The 20,136-nt window shown below is 36.3% G+C and overlaps 1 protein-coding gene and 1 long non-coding RNA gene across 2 annotated transcripts in view; both read left to right on the plus strand.

Annotated features, from left to right (window-relative positions):
* LOC111241223 overlaps nucleotides 1-324 on the plus strand; it is a 2,924-nt gene extending 2,600 nt beyond the window's left edge. Inside the window, exon 3 of the long non-coding RNA XR_002667057.1 lies at nucleotides 49-324. This is a non-coding gene — a long non-coding RNA (uncharacterized LOC111241223). The remainder of the gene's footprint in view (nucleotides 1-48) is intronic.
* Nucleotides 325-3,635: 3,311 nt separating this feature from the next.
* Nucleotides 3,636-6,865, plus strand: LOC106755112 (TMV resistance protein N-like). Its single transcript, XM_014637208.1, has 4 exons — nucleotides 3,636-3,964; nucleotides 4,070-5,156; nucleotides 5,319-5,432; nucleotides 6,068-6,865. Exons 1-4 carry the CDS (start codon nucleotides 3,636-3,638, stop codon nucleotides 6,863-6,865), a joined length of 2,328 nt encoding a protein of 775 aa, XP_014492694.1.
* The last annotated feature ends 13,271 nt before the right edge of the window (nucleotides 6,866-20,136 follow it).

A 20,136-nucleotide genomic window follows, 5' to 3' on the forward strand; every position in this document is an offset into this window, starting at 1 on the left:
TTTGCCTTCCCCCTTGCGATGATCATCCAATCCTTTGGATGTGAGCAGTAGGTGATGAGGTACCCTTGGAGCAGGCATGGGAGACTGAGGAAGATTCAGCCCCTAGTACTTAGGGCGTTTATTAGTTCTTATTTCTATAGCTTGTTAATTTTTGGAAACACTCTCTAGGCATCCTTCGATCTTTAGTTTATTTTGTATTTTGGAGAACTTTGGGGAACTTGTACTCAAGTTTTATTTCGTTTTAATTTCCACTAAATTTCGGATGACTGTATAAATATTTAAATACTGTCATCTTTATTTCTTAACTGCTTTCACATATTGTCATAGCTGAATCCTATTATATTATATGTGAATATGATATTTTTGGGATGTCACATTTGTCAAACCAAAAATATAACTAAAGAATCGGTTCTCTGTATTCACAAAAGCAATCCAAAGTGCTTTCGGTGCAAAATTTTTGCGCTTTCAGTGCAGAATGTTTGTCAAACCAGAATGATTTTAATTTATTTTTATTTTTTATTTTACCTATAAATTAAATAATGTTATATACGGATTTTTGTTTTTCCATTATATAAAAGAAATTCAGCTCTTTCTAAAGCACTTCGAGATTATATAACAAATATTAATATTTGCAGACTAACCTGGTTTCTTTAAGTCTATTATCTTTTCACCAACTATTCTTCGCTCTTAAAAAAGATTGCATGATATCTGTCTAAAGAAGAATCATTTGAATTGAGTTCTGAAATCAATTCAACAATGCACTCCTTAAAGTGTCGTTCTAACGTAAAGGTCAAAGAAAAAAAAAGTATGAATACTGAGGTGGGTTCACAAGGAAAAAATATAAAACATATATGGGTCTGTCATAACCGACTTCGAGATTACATATAAAACATATTAACTTACAATTTGTCAAGTATATATATTTCATCCTGAAATTTCTTGAGACTCTTGGATGAGATCATAACTCTACAAAAAATTGTAATTTTATTATCTTTTGTCCTTATTGTTTTACCTTCGAAGACTTCATTTCAATTCCTTTGATGGAGTTGGCTTCTTCATCATCATTTTCATAATTCTTAAAAAGGAACACCCTCTACTACCTTGTTTGCATTTGAACCAAGGCAAAAATATACATATTTTTGTCTCGGTTCTTAATCGAGGCAAAAAGTGGTAGACTTTTTGCCTCGCCTATAGATTCCTCGGTTGTAGAACTGGTACACTAACCGCTACGATAGTTTGACAGAGAGGAGGGAAGAACCAAGGGTTCAAGAAAGGGACAACGACAATGAAAAGGGCGCGAGAGAGGCACAACGAGAGCGAAGAGAGCTCGAGTCAGAGTTGTGAAATCGAGAGGCTTCGACAAAGAGATGAAATATGGCTCGAGGGACAGAGAAAAGCTCGAGGGTTTCAGAACAATGGGTTCGAGAGAAAAGCTCGAAGGTTTTGAGAATAGTAGGCTTCAGGGTTTGCTTCAGCTTATTCTAATCAGAACCTACTTCATTTTCATTTTTTTTAAGTAAATTATTTTCCCAACCCGTATGTAAAATCAGTGGCTAACGCATGGATATAGTTACATTCGGATATTTGGCATTATATACGGCTCAAATCAGTACATATGTTTCCCGCCACCTTGCGCCAAATTTAAATACGGAATTTATATACGGAAAATTCGTATATAAATATCCGTATATAATTTTCGTATATAAATAATTTTCTATTATCCGTACATAAGATCCATATATAATACCTGAATTATTTACGGATTAGGTTCCGTATATAATATTCTGTATATAATACTACACAACCAGAAGTGAGGGAAACTAAATTAGACAGGTTTCTCAAAGGCATTGAGAGCGTCTAGGGATACCAAGAGTGGTGAATACTACACAATTAGGAGTGAGTTAAGCTCAACTGTACTTTATTGAACATCTAGTGGAACCCTCTAAGTTAATTTAGAGGAGAACTAAACGTAGCCTTAACAGGTGAACTAGTGTAAAACATCTTGTGTGTTATTGTCTATTGATAAATCATGTATTCTGGTAACCTCTCCCTAGCTCACTTTCTTATAACATGCTTTACGACACGTAACGTTCCTGTTTACACTCTTACTTAGATGCATTAAATCATAACTTGCAAATGTAAACAACACACAAGTGTTATGTACATCATGATCAAATCATAACTTGCAAAAAAGTTAGGAAACACTATTTAGCATCTCTTCTAGTATTTCTCGACACCTTCAAGTAGAACTCCGCTACAAATATTTAAAAATAGAGAAAGAAATGAAGAGAAGCACAAGTATCCGTTGAATAATTAGCTATAAATTTGCGTTCATGACCAACATTGCATAATGATATGAGAAATATAAACCTAGCCATAGTCGCAGAGGAAAGATACTATCAGAAATTATCAAGGAAAAAAATATGCGAACTTGACTTGCCAGATCTATATGAATAAACGGAGACTGAGAAGTGAGAATATATTGAACAGGTTTATAAAATAGATAAGCTTATATTAATATTTGGGGAAGTTAAATAAAAAACTAAAAATTTAGTATATAAATTGATGTGAGCTTATCTAAACAACTTAACTTTTTTTTTTTTAATTTGTTTCTTCGAACAACAATTTATCTAAAGCGGACTTCAATAATTGCAATGTGGAAGAAACAAATCAACAAGTAAGCAACCATGGTAGATGGGTTTAAGAATATATTAAACGATGGGACACCATCAGATATATATTAAAGAATATATAATAGATGATCACTAACTATTCTCTGCTTTCACAAAAGCAATCCAAAGTGCTTTCGGTGGAGAATGTTTGTCAAACCAGAATGTTTTTCATTTATTTTTATTTTCATTTTACTTATAAATTAGATAATGTTATCTATAGATTTTTGTTTTCCCATTACTGTTCCATCCGTTGGTAAGGCTTTGATAGGTTCTTCACTATCAGTAAATAATACAATATGTAATAATAATTAACTACAGTTTTTATTCCATGAAATTCAGCTTTTTCTAACGCAGTTCGAGATTATATAACAAATATTAATTTTACATACTAATCCTGGTTTCTTTAAATATAATATAGAGTCTATTATCTTATTTTTCGTTCTTAAAAACATTGCACGATATTTTTCTTTAAAAGAGTCTTTTGAATTGAATTGTGAAATCCAATTGATGAATGCACTACTTGTCGTTCTAAAGTAAAGTTCAAAGAAAAAAAGGTATGCTTACTGAGCTGGGATCACGAGGAAAAATATAAAACATATATGGGTCTGTCATGACGGACCTCGAGATTACATATAAAACATTAACTTATCATTTGTCACGTATATATATTTCATCCTTAAATTTCTTGAGACTCTTCGATGAGATGATAAACTATAAAAAACTGTAATTTTATCATCTTTTGTCATTATTGTTTTACCTTCGAAGACTTAATTTCAATTCCTCTGATGGAGTTCGCTTCTTCTTCATCATCATCTTCATCCTTCTTCAAATCGGGACCTCATTTCATATACGATGTGTTCATGGGGAGAAGACATGTAGAGAAAATTCGTTTCTCATCTCCATTCTGTCCTTTTACAAGCTCAAGTCAAAACATTGATTAACATTGAGAATCTGGAGGAGGGAATGCAGCTGGAAGAGCACATGCGAGCAATAGCATGCTCTAAGATCGCAATAATCGTTTCCTCCAAAACGTACACTAAATCTACCTGCTGTCTTCGTGAGCTTGAAAAAATCATTGAATGCCGCGAAACTTTTGGCCAAATAGTTCTGCCAGTATTTTACGAGATTGACCCATTCGATGTACGTGATCCAAAAGATGATTTTAAAAAAGCGTTAGAAGAATCTGCACACAAAAGCTATTCAGGAGAACAACTGGAAGATGTATTGTCCAGGTGGAGCCGAGCACTCACCATAGCTGCAGGTATCAATGGTTGGAATGTTACAGATTTTAGGTAAACAAATGAACTTCCTACTTTCTTATGTTTGAAATTGAATGAAGCATAGTTTAAGTTTGTGATTTATATTTCGTAATACATTAATTACCATTTATCATGAAGGCATGATGCTCAACTTGTGGAGGTAGCTGTTAGTCGCGTTCAAACATTACTGGGTTATGGAGACTTGTCTCATGCCGAATTTCCTATTGGATTAGAGTCCCATGTGAAAAAGGTGGTAGGAAGTATTGAAAATCATTCCGCCAAAGTGTGTATGGTAGGGATATGGGGAATGGGAGGATCAGGTAAAACTACCATAGCCAAAGCCATCTATAATCGAATTTATCGTCAATTCATTGGTAAGAGTTTTATTGAAAATATTAGACAAGAAAATCGGCATGTTGATTTGCAAAATAAAGTTATTTATCAGGCCCTTAAATTCAAGTTCAAGGTGAAAAGCGATTGGATGGGAAGAAGTATCATCGAGAATAAACTTTCTAGAAAAAAGTTGCTCATTGTGCTTGATGATGTGAATGAGTTTTGGCAATTAGCAAACGTATGCGGGAATCGTGAATGGTTCGGTCAAGGAACTGTGATCATCATTACAACTAGAGATGTTCGACTATTGAGCAAACTCAAAGTTGATTTTGTTTATAAAATGAATTTGATGAACGAAAATGATTCCCTTGAGCTTTTATGTTGGCATGCCTTTAAAAATGCAAAACCAAGAGAAGACTTAAATGAACTTGGAAGAGAGATAGTTATTTGTTGTGGAGGACTACCACAAGCTCTTGTTGCCGTTGGTTCCTATATATTTTCTAAGAGATTCGCACCGTGGAAACGTACAATTTTAGCTCGAAAAATATTTGCTGATTATCACGTTCTAGAAAATTTGGAAAAAAGTTTTCGTGGTTTACGTGATGACATGGAGAAGGATATATTTCTTGATGTATGTTGTTTCTTTATTGGTAAAGACAGAGGCTGTGTCACAGAGATACTAAATGGATGTGGACAACATGCTGATGTTGGAATAACAGTTCTCATAGAACGTGGCCTCGTAAAAGTTGAAAGGAACAATAAACTTGAAATGCATCCTTTGTTACGAGACATGGGAAGAGAAATTATTGGTCAAAGATGGCCAATGGAACCGGAGAAAAGGAGTCGGTTAGGGTTTCATGACGATGTAAAACATGTACTGAGAAATAAAACTGTAAGAACATTCTTTACACGATTTTGAAACTTCTTTTGAAATTCTTTCCTTTTTTTAGTGCAATGATTGTGTTGTTAACTTGTTAGACTCATCACTAAGTATCATTTATCAACACATATTGAGAGATTTCCCAATTGTATCTCTTTGTTATATACATCACAGGGGACACAAGCTACTCAGGGGTTGTCCCTGAAATTGCATTCAACCAGCAGAGATTGCTTCAAAGCTCATGCTTTCAAAGAAATGAAGAGATTGAGACTGCTACAAGTAGATCATGTACAACTTGTAGGAGATTATGGGTACCTTTCTAAAGAACTGAGATGGATTTGTTGGAAAGGGTTTCCTTCACGATACATTCCAAACAACTTTCATATGACAAATGTAATTTCATTTGATTTAAAGCATATTTTGGGAAAATCTTCCTATACACACATTCATAAAGTGACTCACACAAATAATATTACTCTTCAATCTATTATGGGTTATTTTCATTAAACTTTGACAATATTTAAATAGGTGCAAATTGGACCTTGGACCAATTACAAATAATAAAAACTGACAATAAAATATCAACTTACCTATAAATAAAATCTCCTTATTCTATCATAAAATAATATTCTACCTAACAAACACAAAATCATAACTACTCATTCCTCTTTTATCTGTATCAAATCAAACCAAATATTACTATACCCAAACCTAATAAAATAATAAATCTCTAAATTTAAGTTTATCCCAACAGCATAGTAATCTTCAACTCGTCTGGAAACAAGCCCGGGTATTCATTAAATGGATTTTTCTTTTAAAACTCGTGGGTTAATCAACATAGATATAGTGTAATTGGTTCTGATTATAACTGTTGTTTTTTCTATTTTCTTTTCTAATCTTTTGTCAAAAACCCATCTTTGTAGGTTTTAAAGTGGTTAAAATTCCTTAATCTTAGTAACTCCAAGTACTTGAGAAAAACACCTGACTTTTCAGGGCTACCAAGTCTTGAACAACTCATTCTAAAATATTGCCCAAGTTTATTGAAGGTACACCCATCCATTGGAGATCTCTGTAATTTGCTACTGATAAATTTGAAGGACTGCACAAGGCTAAGCAGTCTCCCGAGAGAGGTATACAAGCTGAAATCTGTAAAAACATTCATCCTTGGTTGTTTCAAGATTGACATATTGGAGGAAGATATAATGCAGATGAAATCCTTGATAACACTAATCTCTGAAAACACTGCTGTGAAACAAGTGCCATGTTCAATTGTAAACTCAAAACACATGGGATATATATCCCTACGTGGATTTGAAGGATTGTCACATAATATTTTGTCTTCCATCATTCGGTCATGGATGTCACCAATAATGAATTCCCGATCTTACATTAGGCCATTGTGCATGGATATGGAGAATGATAATTGGCGAAACCTTGCACCATTGCATAGCTGCCTTGCAAATATTCGAAGTATTTCGGTTCAGTGTGACACGGAGTTTCAATTATCTAAGCAGCTAAACACAATTTTTGTGGAATACGGTGTAAATTTTACAGAATCAACAAATCATAGTTTGAGGTTTTCCTTGATTGGTGTTGGAAGTCGCAATCAATTCTTGAACATTCTCAGCGATAGTGTTTCTAAGGTTCCTTCTCTATCTCTGACCTTTGTGTGCATACAACATGAACTGATCCTAATACAGTATCTAAACAAATTAGAATAGTCATCTTTTTTCAATTGTGGTTTCTATAGTCATAATGCTTCATTAAAAAGTACATAATTTTAATGATCGAATCAAACGATGATGTTGTACTTGGTTCATGTTTGTTAGATTCCCATTGATAGTAAATATATAAATTGAAAGGCCCGTAAAACTTAAACAGAGATGCACAACAAAACCATTGACAATTTTTTTTATCTATGTATTACATTATAATTTGAATTAAAAATGCCCATATTTGTAATTTTGAGTGATTAAGTAGTGATTGTAGGTGATTAGTTGAATAGAAAAATTACATACATGACTAAGCCTTTGATCTGCTGGTACAGGGATTGGAAAGTAGTTAGTGTTGTGATGTTAGTCTCGCATGTGAGAACCATCCTTATTGGTTGGGCCATACGGGTGAGGGACCTTCACTGTGCCTAAGGATTGTGACATGAAAGGAATGGCTTTGTGTGTTGTTTATTCATCAACCCCTGAAATAGTGGCAACTGAATGTCATAGAAGTGTCTTAATTGTTAACTACACAAAGTGCACATGTCAAATACACAAGCATGACACTATAATGTCCTTTAACGACGAAGATTGGCATGGCATAATCTCAAATTTAGAATCTGAAGACAAGGTGGAGATTTTTGTGAGTTTTGGTCATTGGTGGTCAAGAACACAACGGTCTATTTCATATACGGTGAATCAAAACGACTTGGAAAGACAAACTTGGCGAAAAAACTAATTCATTAGATTCAAATATAAAATTGTAATGTGACTTCAACACTAGTGTAAAAACGCTGTTTAACATCGGTTATTTTGGACTTTTAACGTCTATTCATAAACCGACGTTTAAACCGGTGACGTCAATGTTGGGTTATTGGGCTCCCTTCCTATGTGGAGAATAGGCCCAAATATTGTGGTCCATTATGTCTCATTAGGTTAAAATGAGATGGGTTGGATTAGTAGAGCACAAGAGAGTCATTTGAAGAGAGGCAAAAGCCAAGTAAGAGAAAAAGAAAGAGAGAAAGCCATTCTCGCATAACCCTAAATTTGCACTGGTGTTTTTGACGCTGTGAAGTCGTTAACCGTTGGATCGAGCTGATTTTTGGACAGTAGGTTCCAGACATATGGTTCTTCATTTTAACCGTTCGGATCGTCAATCGGAGGTCTAGTTTGAGAGAAATCGGTCCTGCACCAGCAGCCCTATTTTGGAGGATTTTCATCTTCTTTGTTCTCATTTGTAAGCATTTGTGCTTAGTTAATTTGGCTTATTGAAAATACCATTTGGTATTATTATTGGAGACTCTTTTGTACCCTATTATTGATCATAGTGGATTTTTCTTTGGTCTGGACGACTCGTGGTTTTTACCCTTGCATTGAGGTTTTTCTACATTAAAAATTGTTGGTGTCTCTTTGTGCTTTGGATTCTATTTTTTGTTCTATTTGTTTGGTGCTCCTCACAGATTCTCGCAAGAAGGGGGATTGCATTTTCGCTGCATTATTACTCCTTGATAAGTTGTTATTTGTTTTGGCTCTTTCCCCCATCTGAATGAGATTTTGAACATCAATAGGTATGTGGATTTATCAGGCAGTTTGTTGATGACAATGTCTATAATTTTGTTGCTAATGAGACACATGCGAGAAGCCTATGGGATAAGCTTGAGCCCTTGTATGTCTCTAAGTCAGGGACTAATAAATTGTACTTGCTGAAAAATTTTGTGGAGTTAAAGTACAAGGAAGGAACTCCTGTTTCAAATCACTTGAGTGAATTTTAAGGACGCTATGATCAATTAGCAGGAGTGGGTATAAAATTTGATGATGATCTATTGGGTTTGTTCTTATTAAACTCTTTACTGGATTCGTGGGAGACATTTCGAGTTTCCATGATAAGTGCTACCCCTAATGGTGATATTTCTTTGCAAATGGCAAAGAGTGGTGCTCTTAATGAGGAGATGAGAAGGAAGACNCANGGNACTTCATCTCATTCANAAGTGCNTATTANAGAGAATAGGGGGAGNAGCNANAAGAAANAACAAAACAGTGGTAGAGATAAAAGCAGGAGCAAGTCCAGATCTCGATACAAGAATGTGGAGTGTCACTATTGTCACAAAACAGGGCATATAAAGAAGACCTGTTTTTTATGGAAGAAAGAGAACAAAGACAAAAAGGGTAAGCAGAGAGAAAGAAATAATGATGATGGTGATCGTGTTACTACTACTACATGTGGTGACCTTGTTTGTCTTCTTGATTATGACACTATTAATCTTGTATCTGATGAGAGCATGTGGATAATTGATAGTGGTGCTACACTGCATGTTACATCCAAGAAGGAGTTCTTCACATCTTATACGCCTGGTGATTTTGGAGTATCGAAGATGGGTAATGATGGGGTGTCTAAGGTTATTGGTGTTGGTGATGTTCACTTGCAAACCAACATGGGGATGCAGTTGCTGCTTANAGGAGTTAAACATGCTCCAGATGTTCGCTTTAACTTGATTTTTGTGCAGGTACTTGATGATGGTGGATTTGATAACCACTTTGGTTCTGGAAAGTGGAAGCTCACCAAAGGTAACTTGATTATGGCTAAAGGAGAGAAAAGCTCTAAGCTTTACTGGACAAAATCTTTGGTTGCTCAAGACAGTGTGAATGCCGTGTATATGGAGTCATCTTTGTGGCACAGAAGGCTTGGGCACATCAGTGAAAAGGGGCTTAACTGCTTAGCTAAAAAGGATGTTCTCTCAGGATTGAAGAATGTAGAGTTGGAGAAATGTTCTCACTGCACGACTGGTAAACTAACTAGAGTATCCTTCAAGAAGCATCCTTCGTCCAGGAAGTCAGAGTTGCTTGAATTGGTGCATTCTGATGTTTGTGGCCCGTTAAAGGTAAATTCTTTTAGTGGTGCACTTTACTTTGTTACTTTTAATGATGATTATTCCAGGAAGCTTTGGGTTTATGCACTACAGAGAAAGGACCAAGTGTTGGAAAAGTTTAAAGAATTTCATGCTTTGGTTGAGAGGCAGTCAGGCAAGAAGCTGAAGCGCATTCATACTGACAATGGTGGTGAGTATTGTGGACCATTTGATGCTTATTGTAGACAATATGGTATTGCACATCAGAAGACTCCTCCCAAAACTCCTCAGCTGAATGGTTTAGCGGAGAGGATGAACAGGACATTAGTTGAAAAAGTTAGGTGTATGCTTTCTGAACCAAAATTGCCTAAGCATTTCTGGGGTGAGGCATTGTTTACAACAGTGTATGTTATTAATCTAAGTCCTGTAGTTGCTTTGAAATCTGAGGTGCCAGACAAGATTTGGTTTGGAAAGAATATTACTTATGATCACTTGCGTGTCTTCGGTTGTAAAGCATTTGTTCATGTTCCGAAGGATGAAAGATCCAAGTTGGATGTGAAGACAAGGCAATGCATCTTCATTGGTTTTGGTCAGGATGAATTTGGCTACAAGTTGTATGACCCCGTTGAAAAGAAAGTTGTTAGAAGCCATGATGTGCAATTCATGGAATATCAAACTATTGAAGATATTGATAAGGTGGAGAAGTCTAATCCTAAGGAAGACAGTAATGTGACTGATGTTGATCCAATTCGGTTGTCTATTTATGATTTGGATATTGATGTTCATGATGATGAACAAAATGGTGATATTGATAATCAGCAGGTTGGAGATAGCTTGGATGTTCCTATTGATAATGTTGATGAAGAGGAACATGATGAGAGTCTTGGTGATGTACTTGAGCTACCTGAAGCTCAACCCAGAAGATCTGACAGGCCTAAACAACCTTCTAAGAAGTACTCTACCGATGAGTATGTGATGTTGACTGATGAGGGCGAACCTCAATGTTATGAGGAGGCCGTTGAAAGTGAAGAAAAACAAAAGTGGTTGGATGCAATGCAGGATGAAATGAAATCTCTGCATGATAATCACACTTATGACTTGGCGAAGTTGCCTAAGGGTAAGAGAGCCTTAGAGAACAGGTGGATCTTCAGGGTGAAGCAAGAGAGCAATTCTACATCTACCAGATATAAAGCCAGATTAGTGGTGAAAGGCTTTAGACAAAGAAAGGGTGTTGACTTCAATGAGATTTTCTCACCTGTGGTGAGGATGACATCTATCTGAACTGTGTTAAGTTTAGCTGCTACTCTTGATTTGGAGGTTGAGCAGATGGATGTGAAGACAGTCTTCCTTCATGGTGATTTGGAGGAAGAGATTTACATGAAGCAACCAGATGGTTTTCTTGTTATAGGCAAGGAAGACTATGTGTGTAGGCTACGAAAAAGCCTATATGGTTTGAAGCGAGCTCCGAGGCAGTGATATAAGAAGTTTGAGTCTGTTATGTGTGAGCAAGGCTACAAGAAGACTACTTCTGACCATTGTGTTTTTGTCAGGAAATTTTCTGAGAATGATTTCATTATATTGTTGCTATATGTTGATGACATGCTTATTGTTGGAAAAGACGTTTCCAAAATTGACAGGTTGAAGAAGCAACTGGGCGAGTCATTTGCCATGAAAGACATGGGAGCTGCTAAGAAGATTCTTGGTATAAGTATCACTCGTGATAGAAAAGAGAAGAAACTTTGGCTATCACAGGAGCACTACATTCAGAAGGTGTTGCAATGATTCCAAATGGAGAATGCTAAGGTTGTAAGTACTCCTCTTGCTACTCATTTTAAGTTGAGTGTTAAACAAAGTCCTTCAAATGAAGTTGAGAAGATAGCTATGAGCAAAGTTCCTTATGCTTCTACGGTGGGTAGTTTGATGTATGCAATGGTATGTACAAGGCCTGATATTGCACACGCTGTTGGTACAGTTAGCAGATTTCTGTCAAATCCAAGTAGAGAGCATTGGAATGCTGTGAAATGGATTTTGAGGTATCTTCGTGGTACTAGTGGTTTGGGGCTTTGTTTTGGAGGTGGTAAGCCTACTTTGGTGGGTTACTCAGATTCAGATATGGTTGGAGACATTGATTCCAGAAAGTCTACTTCAGGCTATTTGATTCCGTTTGCAGGGGGAGTCTTGGCTTGGCAATCAAAGTTGCAAAAGTGTGTGGCGTTGTCTACTATTGAGGCAGAGTTTATTGCACTTACTGAAGCATGTAAAGAATTGTTATGGGTGAAGAAATTCTTACAGGAGCTTGGTTTTGTGCAAGATAAATACTTGTTGTATTGTGACAGTAAAAGTGCTATTCATCTTAGTAAGAATCCAACTTTTCATTCTAAATCCAAACATATTGATGTGAGGTATCATTGGATACATGATGCTTTGGATGCTAAGTTGGTTGAACTAGCTTAAGTTCATACAGATGATAATGGTTCTGATATGATGACCAAGGCATGGCCAAGAGGAAAGTTTGAAGTTTGTTATGAGATCGTTGGTTTGGCGGATATGTCCACATAGTTGTGAGGGTAAGATTTGTTGGGTTATTGGGCTCCCTTCATATGTGGAGAATAGGCCCAAATATTGTGGTCCATTATGTCTCATTAGGCTAAAATGAGATGGGTCAGATTAGTAGAGCACAAGAGAGTCATTTGAAGAGAGGCAAAAGCAAAGTAAGAGAAAAAGAAAGAGAGAAAGCCATTCTCGCATAACCCTAAACCTGCACTGGTGTTTTTGACGCTGTGAAGTTGTTAACCGTTGGATCGAGCTAATGTTTGGACAGTAGGTTCCAGACATATGGTTCTTCATTCTGACAGTTCGGATCGTCAATCGGAGGTCTAGTTTAGGAGAAATCGGTCCCGCACCAGCAGCCCTATTTTGGAGGATTTTCATCTTCTTTGTTCTCATTTGTAAGCATTTGTGCTTAGTTAATTTGGCTTATTGAAAATACCATTTGGTATTATTATTGGAGACTCTTTTGTACCCTATNATTGATCATAGTGGATTTTTCTTTGGTCTGGACGACTCGTAGTTTTTACCCTTGCATTGAGGGGTTTTCCACGTTAAAAATTGTTGGTGTCTCTTTGTGCTTTGGATTCTATTTTTTGTTCTACTTGTTTGGTGCTCCTCACAGATTCTCGCAAGAAGGGGGATTGAATTTCTGTTGCATTATTACTCATTGATAAGTTGTTATTTGTTTTGGCCCTTTCCCCCATCAGTTAATGGGACGTCCGACATCTTAACCACAGACGTCTATAATGACGTCAGTTAGTGCCCACGAACGACGTTAATAAACGTCGAAGAGCACATATAGACGTCGAACATGACAAAGACCGACGTCTAAGAGCACATATAGACGTCAGTTGTTGCATTAATCGACGTCTAATACAGTGGTTGTGTTTTAGTGTAGTTTTGTTCCCGTCTTTGGATAGCCTAGTAGCACAATCTCCTTTTGCTAGTTTCCCCAAAAAAAAAGCTTGTGTCTTTTGAATTTCTTATGGTCCCTTCAACCCAAAACCGAACCTGGGTGGTTGCTTAGTTCCATTTTTCATCCGCAAGAAGAAAAAATCACGGTGAAACAAAAACTAGACAACGACCCAGGGTCGTTTTTGGGTTGAAACGATCAAAAGAAATTCAAAAGACGCCGCTATTTCCAGGAGGCCGCTAGCAAAGGGAGAATGTGTTACTACGTTATCCCAAGAGAGGAACAAAACTGCACTAAAACACAACATAAAGAAAGTAAATTTCAATAAGTTGAACCAGAAGATAATCGATGAAAGACTAAACAAACGGTAAGCATAAAAAAAAAACCACGCACCTGGGATGCAATGTCGTAAGAGAGAAAAAGAGAGGAGGAAGACGATAAAGATATCAGAAACAACAATAGAACGCCACAACAAAAAGAAGACGTGCCGAAAGGGAGAAAAAGAAGAGTGCCGCAAGAGAAAAAGGAGAAGAGGAAGAGGAAGATATCAGAAACTGAATGCCGCGAAGAGTTTGCGGTCTATTTAAAATGAAACTGGCGTCGGTTTCTCCACATAACCGACATCTATATGACTATAGACGTCAGTTCCGTTACTAATTCGACGTCCAAGTTAACTTTTCAACTGACCTTTTGAATCCCACTAGACGTTGGTAACAATGGGAACCGACGGGAACCGACGTCTAGGAAGCTGAAACGATTGACATTTGATTTCCTGTCAGGGATGTTGACGACAGTTGTGATGGGGCGCTGACGCCTATAATGATGCACATCATTACTTACAGGCAAATAGACGTCGGTGCCCCTTCTAGCCAACGTCTATGGCCCTCGAATTTGGTGAATCTAATTAATTACAGGCACGTAGACGTCGCGTGCACAAATCCCCAATGTCTAAATTGAAGATTTTTTATCTTTCCACCTTCCATTCAGGCCGTAAACGTCGCCGATTGACTAAGCGACGTCTAAGCGCCTGGGAATTAGGTGAAAGCATTAATTGCAGCCTTATAGACGTCGGCCCCCCGTGAACACCGACGTCACGAGACTGTCTTCTGACCTACCTTAGGCCATTAGACATCTGTTTGCAGCAGTAGGGACGTCTACAATATCATAGACGTCGCATTGTCTGGAAATCGACGTCTACGTTACCAAGCTATTTACCATAATGCCACCGTCCACTCATATACGTCGGATTATCAACAAACCAACGTCTATTTGGTGACGTTAAACAACGTTTTTGCACTAGTGCTAGTAAGTTATTTTTCTTCTTGGCAACAACACGATTCCTTTAGTTATGGAATTAATACTTTGTGTACTTGCTATTTATTGTTAAGAAATTCAATGTTTATTTTACTTGTCTCTCACTTCTCGCATTATATCTTCTTGGCTATGCTTTACTTGTTTATTGTATTTCCTTTCTAGTTGCTCTCAGTTTTGTGTATAATAAGATTAATAATAATAATTGTATAGTATGATATCAAGGCCGAGCAGTTACGATATATTTTATTTCCGCTCCTAACTTGAGCGTCAAAGTGCCTTTTGCAGGTACCTCCCCCCCCCCCTCCTGGTCAAGAAGTCTACCGAACGACGCCGATTAAAGGCCACCAAGCAGATAAAGTTGAAGGAAGGTGAACGACTCAGACTACCCAGGCGTTCGCAAGCAAGGAGGACACGTCAGAAAAGGTTAGTGTCTCGGTCCCATAAAATTTCTACCGAAACATTTTGGCGCCCACCGTGTGTCGAGCGGCAAACCCAAATGGAGACCACAAGGAGCATGAAGGAACAATAAAGCACCAGAAAGATTATCAGAAACCAAGATGAGCGTTCGGTCTCGACATCACTATCATCACCGGAAACTTTCATCAAAGTGAAAACTACACTACATGAATCATCCTCTCTACGTGAGACGTCATCAACAAGATAAGCATTTTTGAAATATGAATGTTTCATAAAATATCTAATTGATAATAGGTATTATAACAACTATTTTTTAAATATTAAAATATGTATAATATAATAATGGTTATATGATATAACCAAAATATATAATATAGTTCGTAATATATTATATAATATTTGATATATTAAAAATATGTTATATTATTATAAGAAAAACATTTATCATATACTGACACACAAATGGTTTCCTTTTCAAAAGATGGATTATTGTTACATGGAAAAATGTGAAATTTCCATGCTTTTATCATATATGACATTATATATAATGCGTAACCATAAGCACATTTGCTATGATTGAAATAATTCTTGTAATAGCAAAAATTATCAATGGCAATATTTTTTCAAGACGGTTTTGATGCCTCCTTTATGTGATATTATTCGATGCAATTCAAAATATATTTTGATCGAAAGATTTATCATATATATTATTTAATAGCCATATAACATGATATATAGAAGAGGGGACCTACTCTCAGTTCACCGAAAAAGTTAATCAAATTTTTATTATCACAAACAACTAAGTTTGCAGGTCCTTCATCGAAGAAAGGCGGGAAGAGGGTATTTCAAATACTATTACGAGATATTGTCATCTAATAAAAGACCGAAAGGTCTCCCCTATATTTTTTATATTATATTATCTTATAGGTCACAAGACTATAAATCAAACACATTCCCCCATGGACTATAAATCAAAGCCAGTCCCTAAGAAAGAATCTGAAGTGAAAGACCGAGTGGTAAATCTCCCTCGGCCGAGAGGTAAATCCCTCTCGTTGAAGAAAAAACCGAGAGGTAAATCGCTGTCGTCAACTAGAAAGTTGAAAACAAAAATCGAGCGATAAATCCCTCTCGTCAACCAAAAAGCTGACAATGACCGAATCACATGTACTCAACCGTCCGACCCGAATAAGATACAACGACATGAAAAGCAAAGCTCCTTAATACAACGAGAAAAGCCTCCTTCAAACTCATAAGTCCTATAGTTAACCTCGATGAAAACCGAACAGTTAACTCGGACTTGGGAGGCATAATGTACAGTATAATATCAAGGCCGAGCGGTTACGATATATTTTATTTATAAAATAATCAAGAATATCTTATTAAAGATATTGATNAGCANAAGATAAAATAATCAAAGGATAATCAAGAATATCTATTTAAAGATATTTAACAACTAACCAGATTTTCAGGTAAGTCTGTTAATTTTATATTCTGTTTATATTTTATTCTATTTATATTTTATTGGACTTATATCAGTTCAAGGTCCACAAGACAAACTATAAATAAAGAGTCAGGGCCATAAGACAGGTACCTTCAAATCACTCTCTAATCACATTCAGAAATATTCTACAATGATAACAAAATCATTAAACATACAATTATGAACCGAGGTTCATCAAACCGCTCCTAACTTGAGCGTCGGAGTGCCTTTTGCAGGTACCTCCCTCCCCCCTCATGGTCAAGAAGTCTACTGAACGGTCCAGATTAAAGGCAACCAAGCAGATAAAGTTGAAGGAAGGTGAGCGACTCAGACTACCCAGGCGTTCGCAAGCGAGGAGGACACGTCAGAAAAACTTAGTGTCTCGGTCCCATAAAATATCTACCGAAACATTTTGGCGCCCACCGTGGGGCTGAGCGGCAAACCCAAATGGTGACCACAAAGAGCATGAAGGAACAATAAAGCACCAGAAAGATCATCAGAAACCAAGACGAACGTTCGGTCTCGACATCACTATCATCACCACAAACTTTCATCAAAGTGAAAACTACACTACAAGAATCATCATCTCTACGTGAGACGTCATCAACTAGATAAGTATTTTTGAAATATGAATCTTTCATAAAATATCTAATTGATAATAGATATTATAACAACCATTTTGTAAATATTAAAATATGTATAATATAATAATGGTTATATGATATAACCGAAATATATAATATAGTTCGTAATATATTATATAATATCTGATATATTAAAAATATGTTATATTATTATAAGAAAAACATTTATCATATACTGACACACGACGGGTTTTCTTTTCAAAAGATGGATTATTGTTACCTGGAAAAATGTGAAATTTCCATGCTTTTATCATATATGACATTATATATAATGCGTAAGCATAAGCACATTTGCTATGATTGAAATAATTGTTGTAATAGAAAAAATTATCAATGGCAATATTATCTCAAGACGGTTTTGATGCCTCCTTTATGTGTTATTTATTCAATGCAATTCAAAATATATTGTGATCGAAAGATTTATCATATATATTATTTAATAGTCATATAACATTATATATAAGAGGGGACCTACTCCTACTTCACCGAAAAAGATAATCAAATTTTTATTATCACAAACAACTAAGTTTGTAGGTCCTTCATCGAAGAAAGGTGGGAAGAGGGTATTTCAAATACTATTACGAGATATTGTCATCTAATCAAAGACCGAACGGTGTCGCCTATATTTTTTATAATATATATCTTATAGGTCACAAGACTATAAATCAAACAAAGTCCCCCATGGACTATAAATCAAAGCGAATCCCCCAAAAAGAATCTGAAGTGAAAGACTGAGCGGTAAATCCCCCTCGGCCGAGAGGTAAATCCCTCTCGTTGATTGATGGAATCCTCCCTGACGTAGTCCTCTTTTTCTTAACTCTACAATTTATTATATGTGTAGTGTAGCTTGTAAGGAGCATGGGTCACTATAAATACCCAGATCCTAATTGTATTTCCCACTTTTGAGATTAATGAGAATTGAGATTTCTAAAATAGAAACCATTCTCTCTTGAAAGTCATAGGCTAGAGAGTCCAAAGACTCCCTCTAGCCACCTTCCAGCACACTACCTCATTCTTCCATTTTCCATTTTTACCATTGTGCTTTCTCTCTCATTACGACGTCATCCTCCACGAAGCATGACTCATCTGCAGCCACATCTTCAGTGGCACGCGTCAATGCTTCCTCTTTAGTGCTTGACACATCATCCACAACACATCAGATTTGCATTTCACCGAAACCATTTGTGTCTCCTTCATTTCAAGTGCTTCAGAACCGCGTCTCAGTTCCTCTCTCGTGCTCGTCCGCGTAAGTTTTCCTCCTTACAGAATCTGCATTTCATCCTTTCCATAAAACCTAGCCACTTCACATATCCTCTGCTAGGTTTTCTCACAGATCTTCATCCTCTTCACCATTTCCCATCGTTTTCGCCGATTGATTTTTGATATCCTCCGATTAAAACATCTTTTGAACTAATCCAAAACTTTTCCACCGGTTAAACTTTGATTCTCACCGTTTAATCGGTCTGTTTCGAGTCTCCTCACCAAACTAGGGTTCTCGGTGTCCGATTAGGGTTTTCAACTTATTCTCTTCAATTTCTCTTTCGGTCTGAAGTGTTCTTCTCAATTCCGCTGCGTATCTCTCGTCGGAGAAGCTTGGAGGAGCTTTACTTGTTTTCGCATTGCGCCAATCGGTCAGTTCCTCAAGGCGTCTTCCATCAAGTGGTAGTCAGAGCAAGGTTGCGTCCACGCGACAAAGCTAAGTATCTCTATCTCTGTCTCTGATTTTGTTTTCACTGTTTCTTGTTTTCTTGTTTGTGTCTCTGTTTTTTCTTGGTTTGATCCATGAGTTGTTCATTTGATTTGCGTTTCTGTTGCGTTTATTGAGTTGTTCATTATTTTCCTGCATTGTCTTAAGTTTTTAGATTTGTTATGTGCCTTGAGTCAGTGTTATTTTCATTTTAATCGGTCATGTGCTATTGAGTCTTTTAATTTTAGATGTAATATTGTCATGTCTGGTCATGTATGTTGATTCATTACTTTGTCAAAACTATGAGTAAAACTGGTTTGGCACAAACCTGCTGTTCTTGATTGAATTTTTTTCGAAAGAATCACACTAAAAGAGCAATGATTTAAGAGCTCAATGATTCGAAATTTTCCTTTCAGTGCATTGCCAACTGAAGCATAGACCGAATCTGATTGCAAAGTTGAACTTAATGTGTGAATTTTGTATTCTGATGGAGTTTGTGTTCTATGATGGTAAATTTGTGCTCACCATATGAATAGCAACTTGTTTAATGCAAGTAATCTGGTTGCATCGTTATACACTCCAGAAATCACAATATGCAGTTGACCGATCTGCAGGTCTGCTAGTTGAGTCATTTTGTTTTTTGCGTTTTAATTCTGGTCTTAGCACATAGATCTTTGTTAGCCATCCTTTACTTTTTCTGCCACTTTGTGCACATTTTAATTGTTTTTTTTAAACCAAATTTACGGTCCAAGGTCTGTTTGAATCCCTGCTTCAAAAATTGGATACTAGAGTTGCTTGTTGTGATTAATACATGAACTGAATCTGTCAAATTGTTATAGATATTGAATCTGCTAAGAAAAACTGGTCAAACAAGTTTAAATCCATCAACCAAACATGTTTGTGCAAAGTTAAAGTGGATATAAACTGTTTTGGGCATTTTCACTATCTTACTCATCCAATTTTAAGCATATTTTGGTTCAATTCAGCTACTGCAGCAGAAGTGATACTGATATGAAAACCGATTTGGTGCATTGAGCTTTATTTGCACGTTGTAGCAAAAACTTGAGTCAATACAAAAAAATTAAAACATTCAAAAGGTTGGAATGAAAATTAAAAAGCTAATTGGACCAGTGCAACACGTTTTAGTAATATGCAAAATGCAAAATCAAAATTTCTGCACCAAACTGCATTTTCAGTAACGCATTTCCAGAAACAATTTATCATTTCTGCATTGCACATCTGGTCTGAACTTCTTTTTGACTTGTGATTGTTTTCTTGCTTTGTTAATCTGCTCTAGAGCTATTCCTAGGATCCTTTTGAGTGCCTTCCTTCTTGAAAACTTTTATTTCTTGCTTGTCTTGATTGATAACTCTGGTTTTGTCCATCACATGCGCATTCTAATCTGCTGATTATAATTGAAGCTTTTCTT

The sequence above is a fragment of the Vigna radiata genome, unplaced genomic scaffold, assembly GCF_000741045.1.
Source record: "Vigna radiata var. radiata cultivar VC1973A unplaced genomic scaffold, Vradiata_ver6 scaffold_261, whole genome shotgun sequence".
NCBI classification, from domain to species: domain Eukaryota; kingdom Viridiplantae; phylum Streptophyta; class Magnoliopsida; order Fabales; family Fabaceae; genus Vigna; species Vigna radiata.

Excerpts from the sequence above, each read along its gene's own strand:
- LOC106755112 (XM_014637208.1), top strand. The coding sequence starts at position 3,636 with ATGCAGCTGGAAGAGCACATGCGAGCAATAGCATGCTCTAAGATCGCA. Across the intron at positions 5,157-5,318 it reads ATGTACTGAGAAATAAAACT|GGGACACAAGCTACTCAGGG; the intron begins GTAAGAACATTC and ends TATACATCACAG. Across the intron at positions 5,433-6,067 it reads GACTGCTACAAGTAGATCAT|GTTTTAAAGTGGTTAAAATT; the intron begins GTACAACTTGTA and ends CCATCTTTGTAG.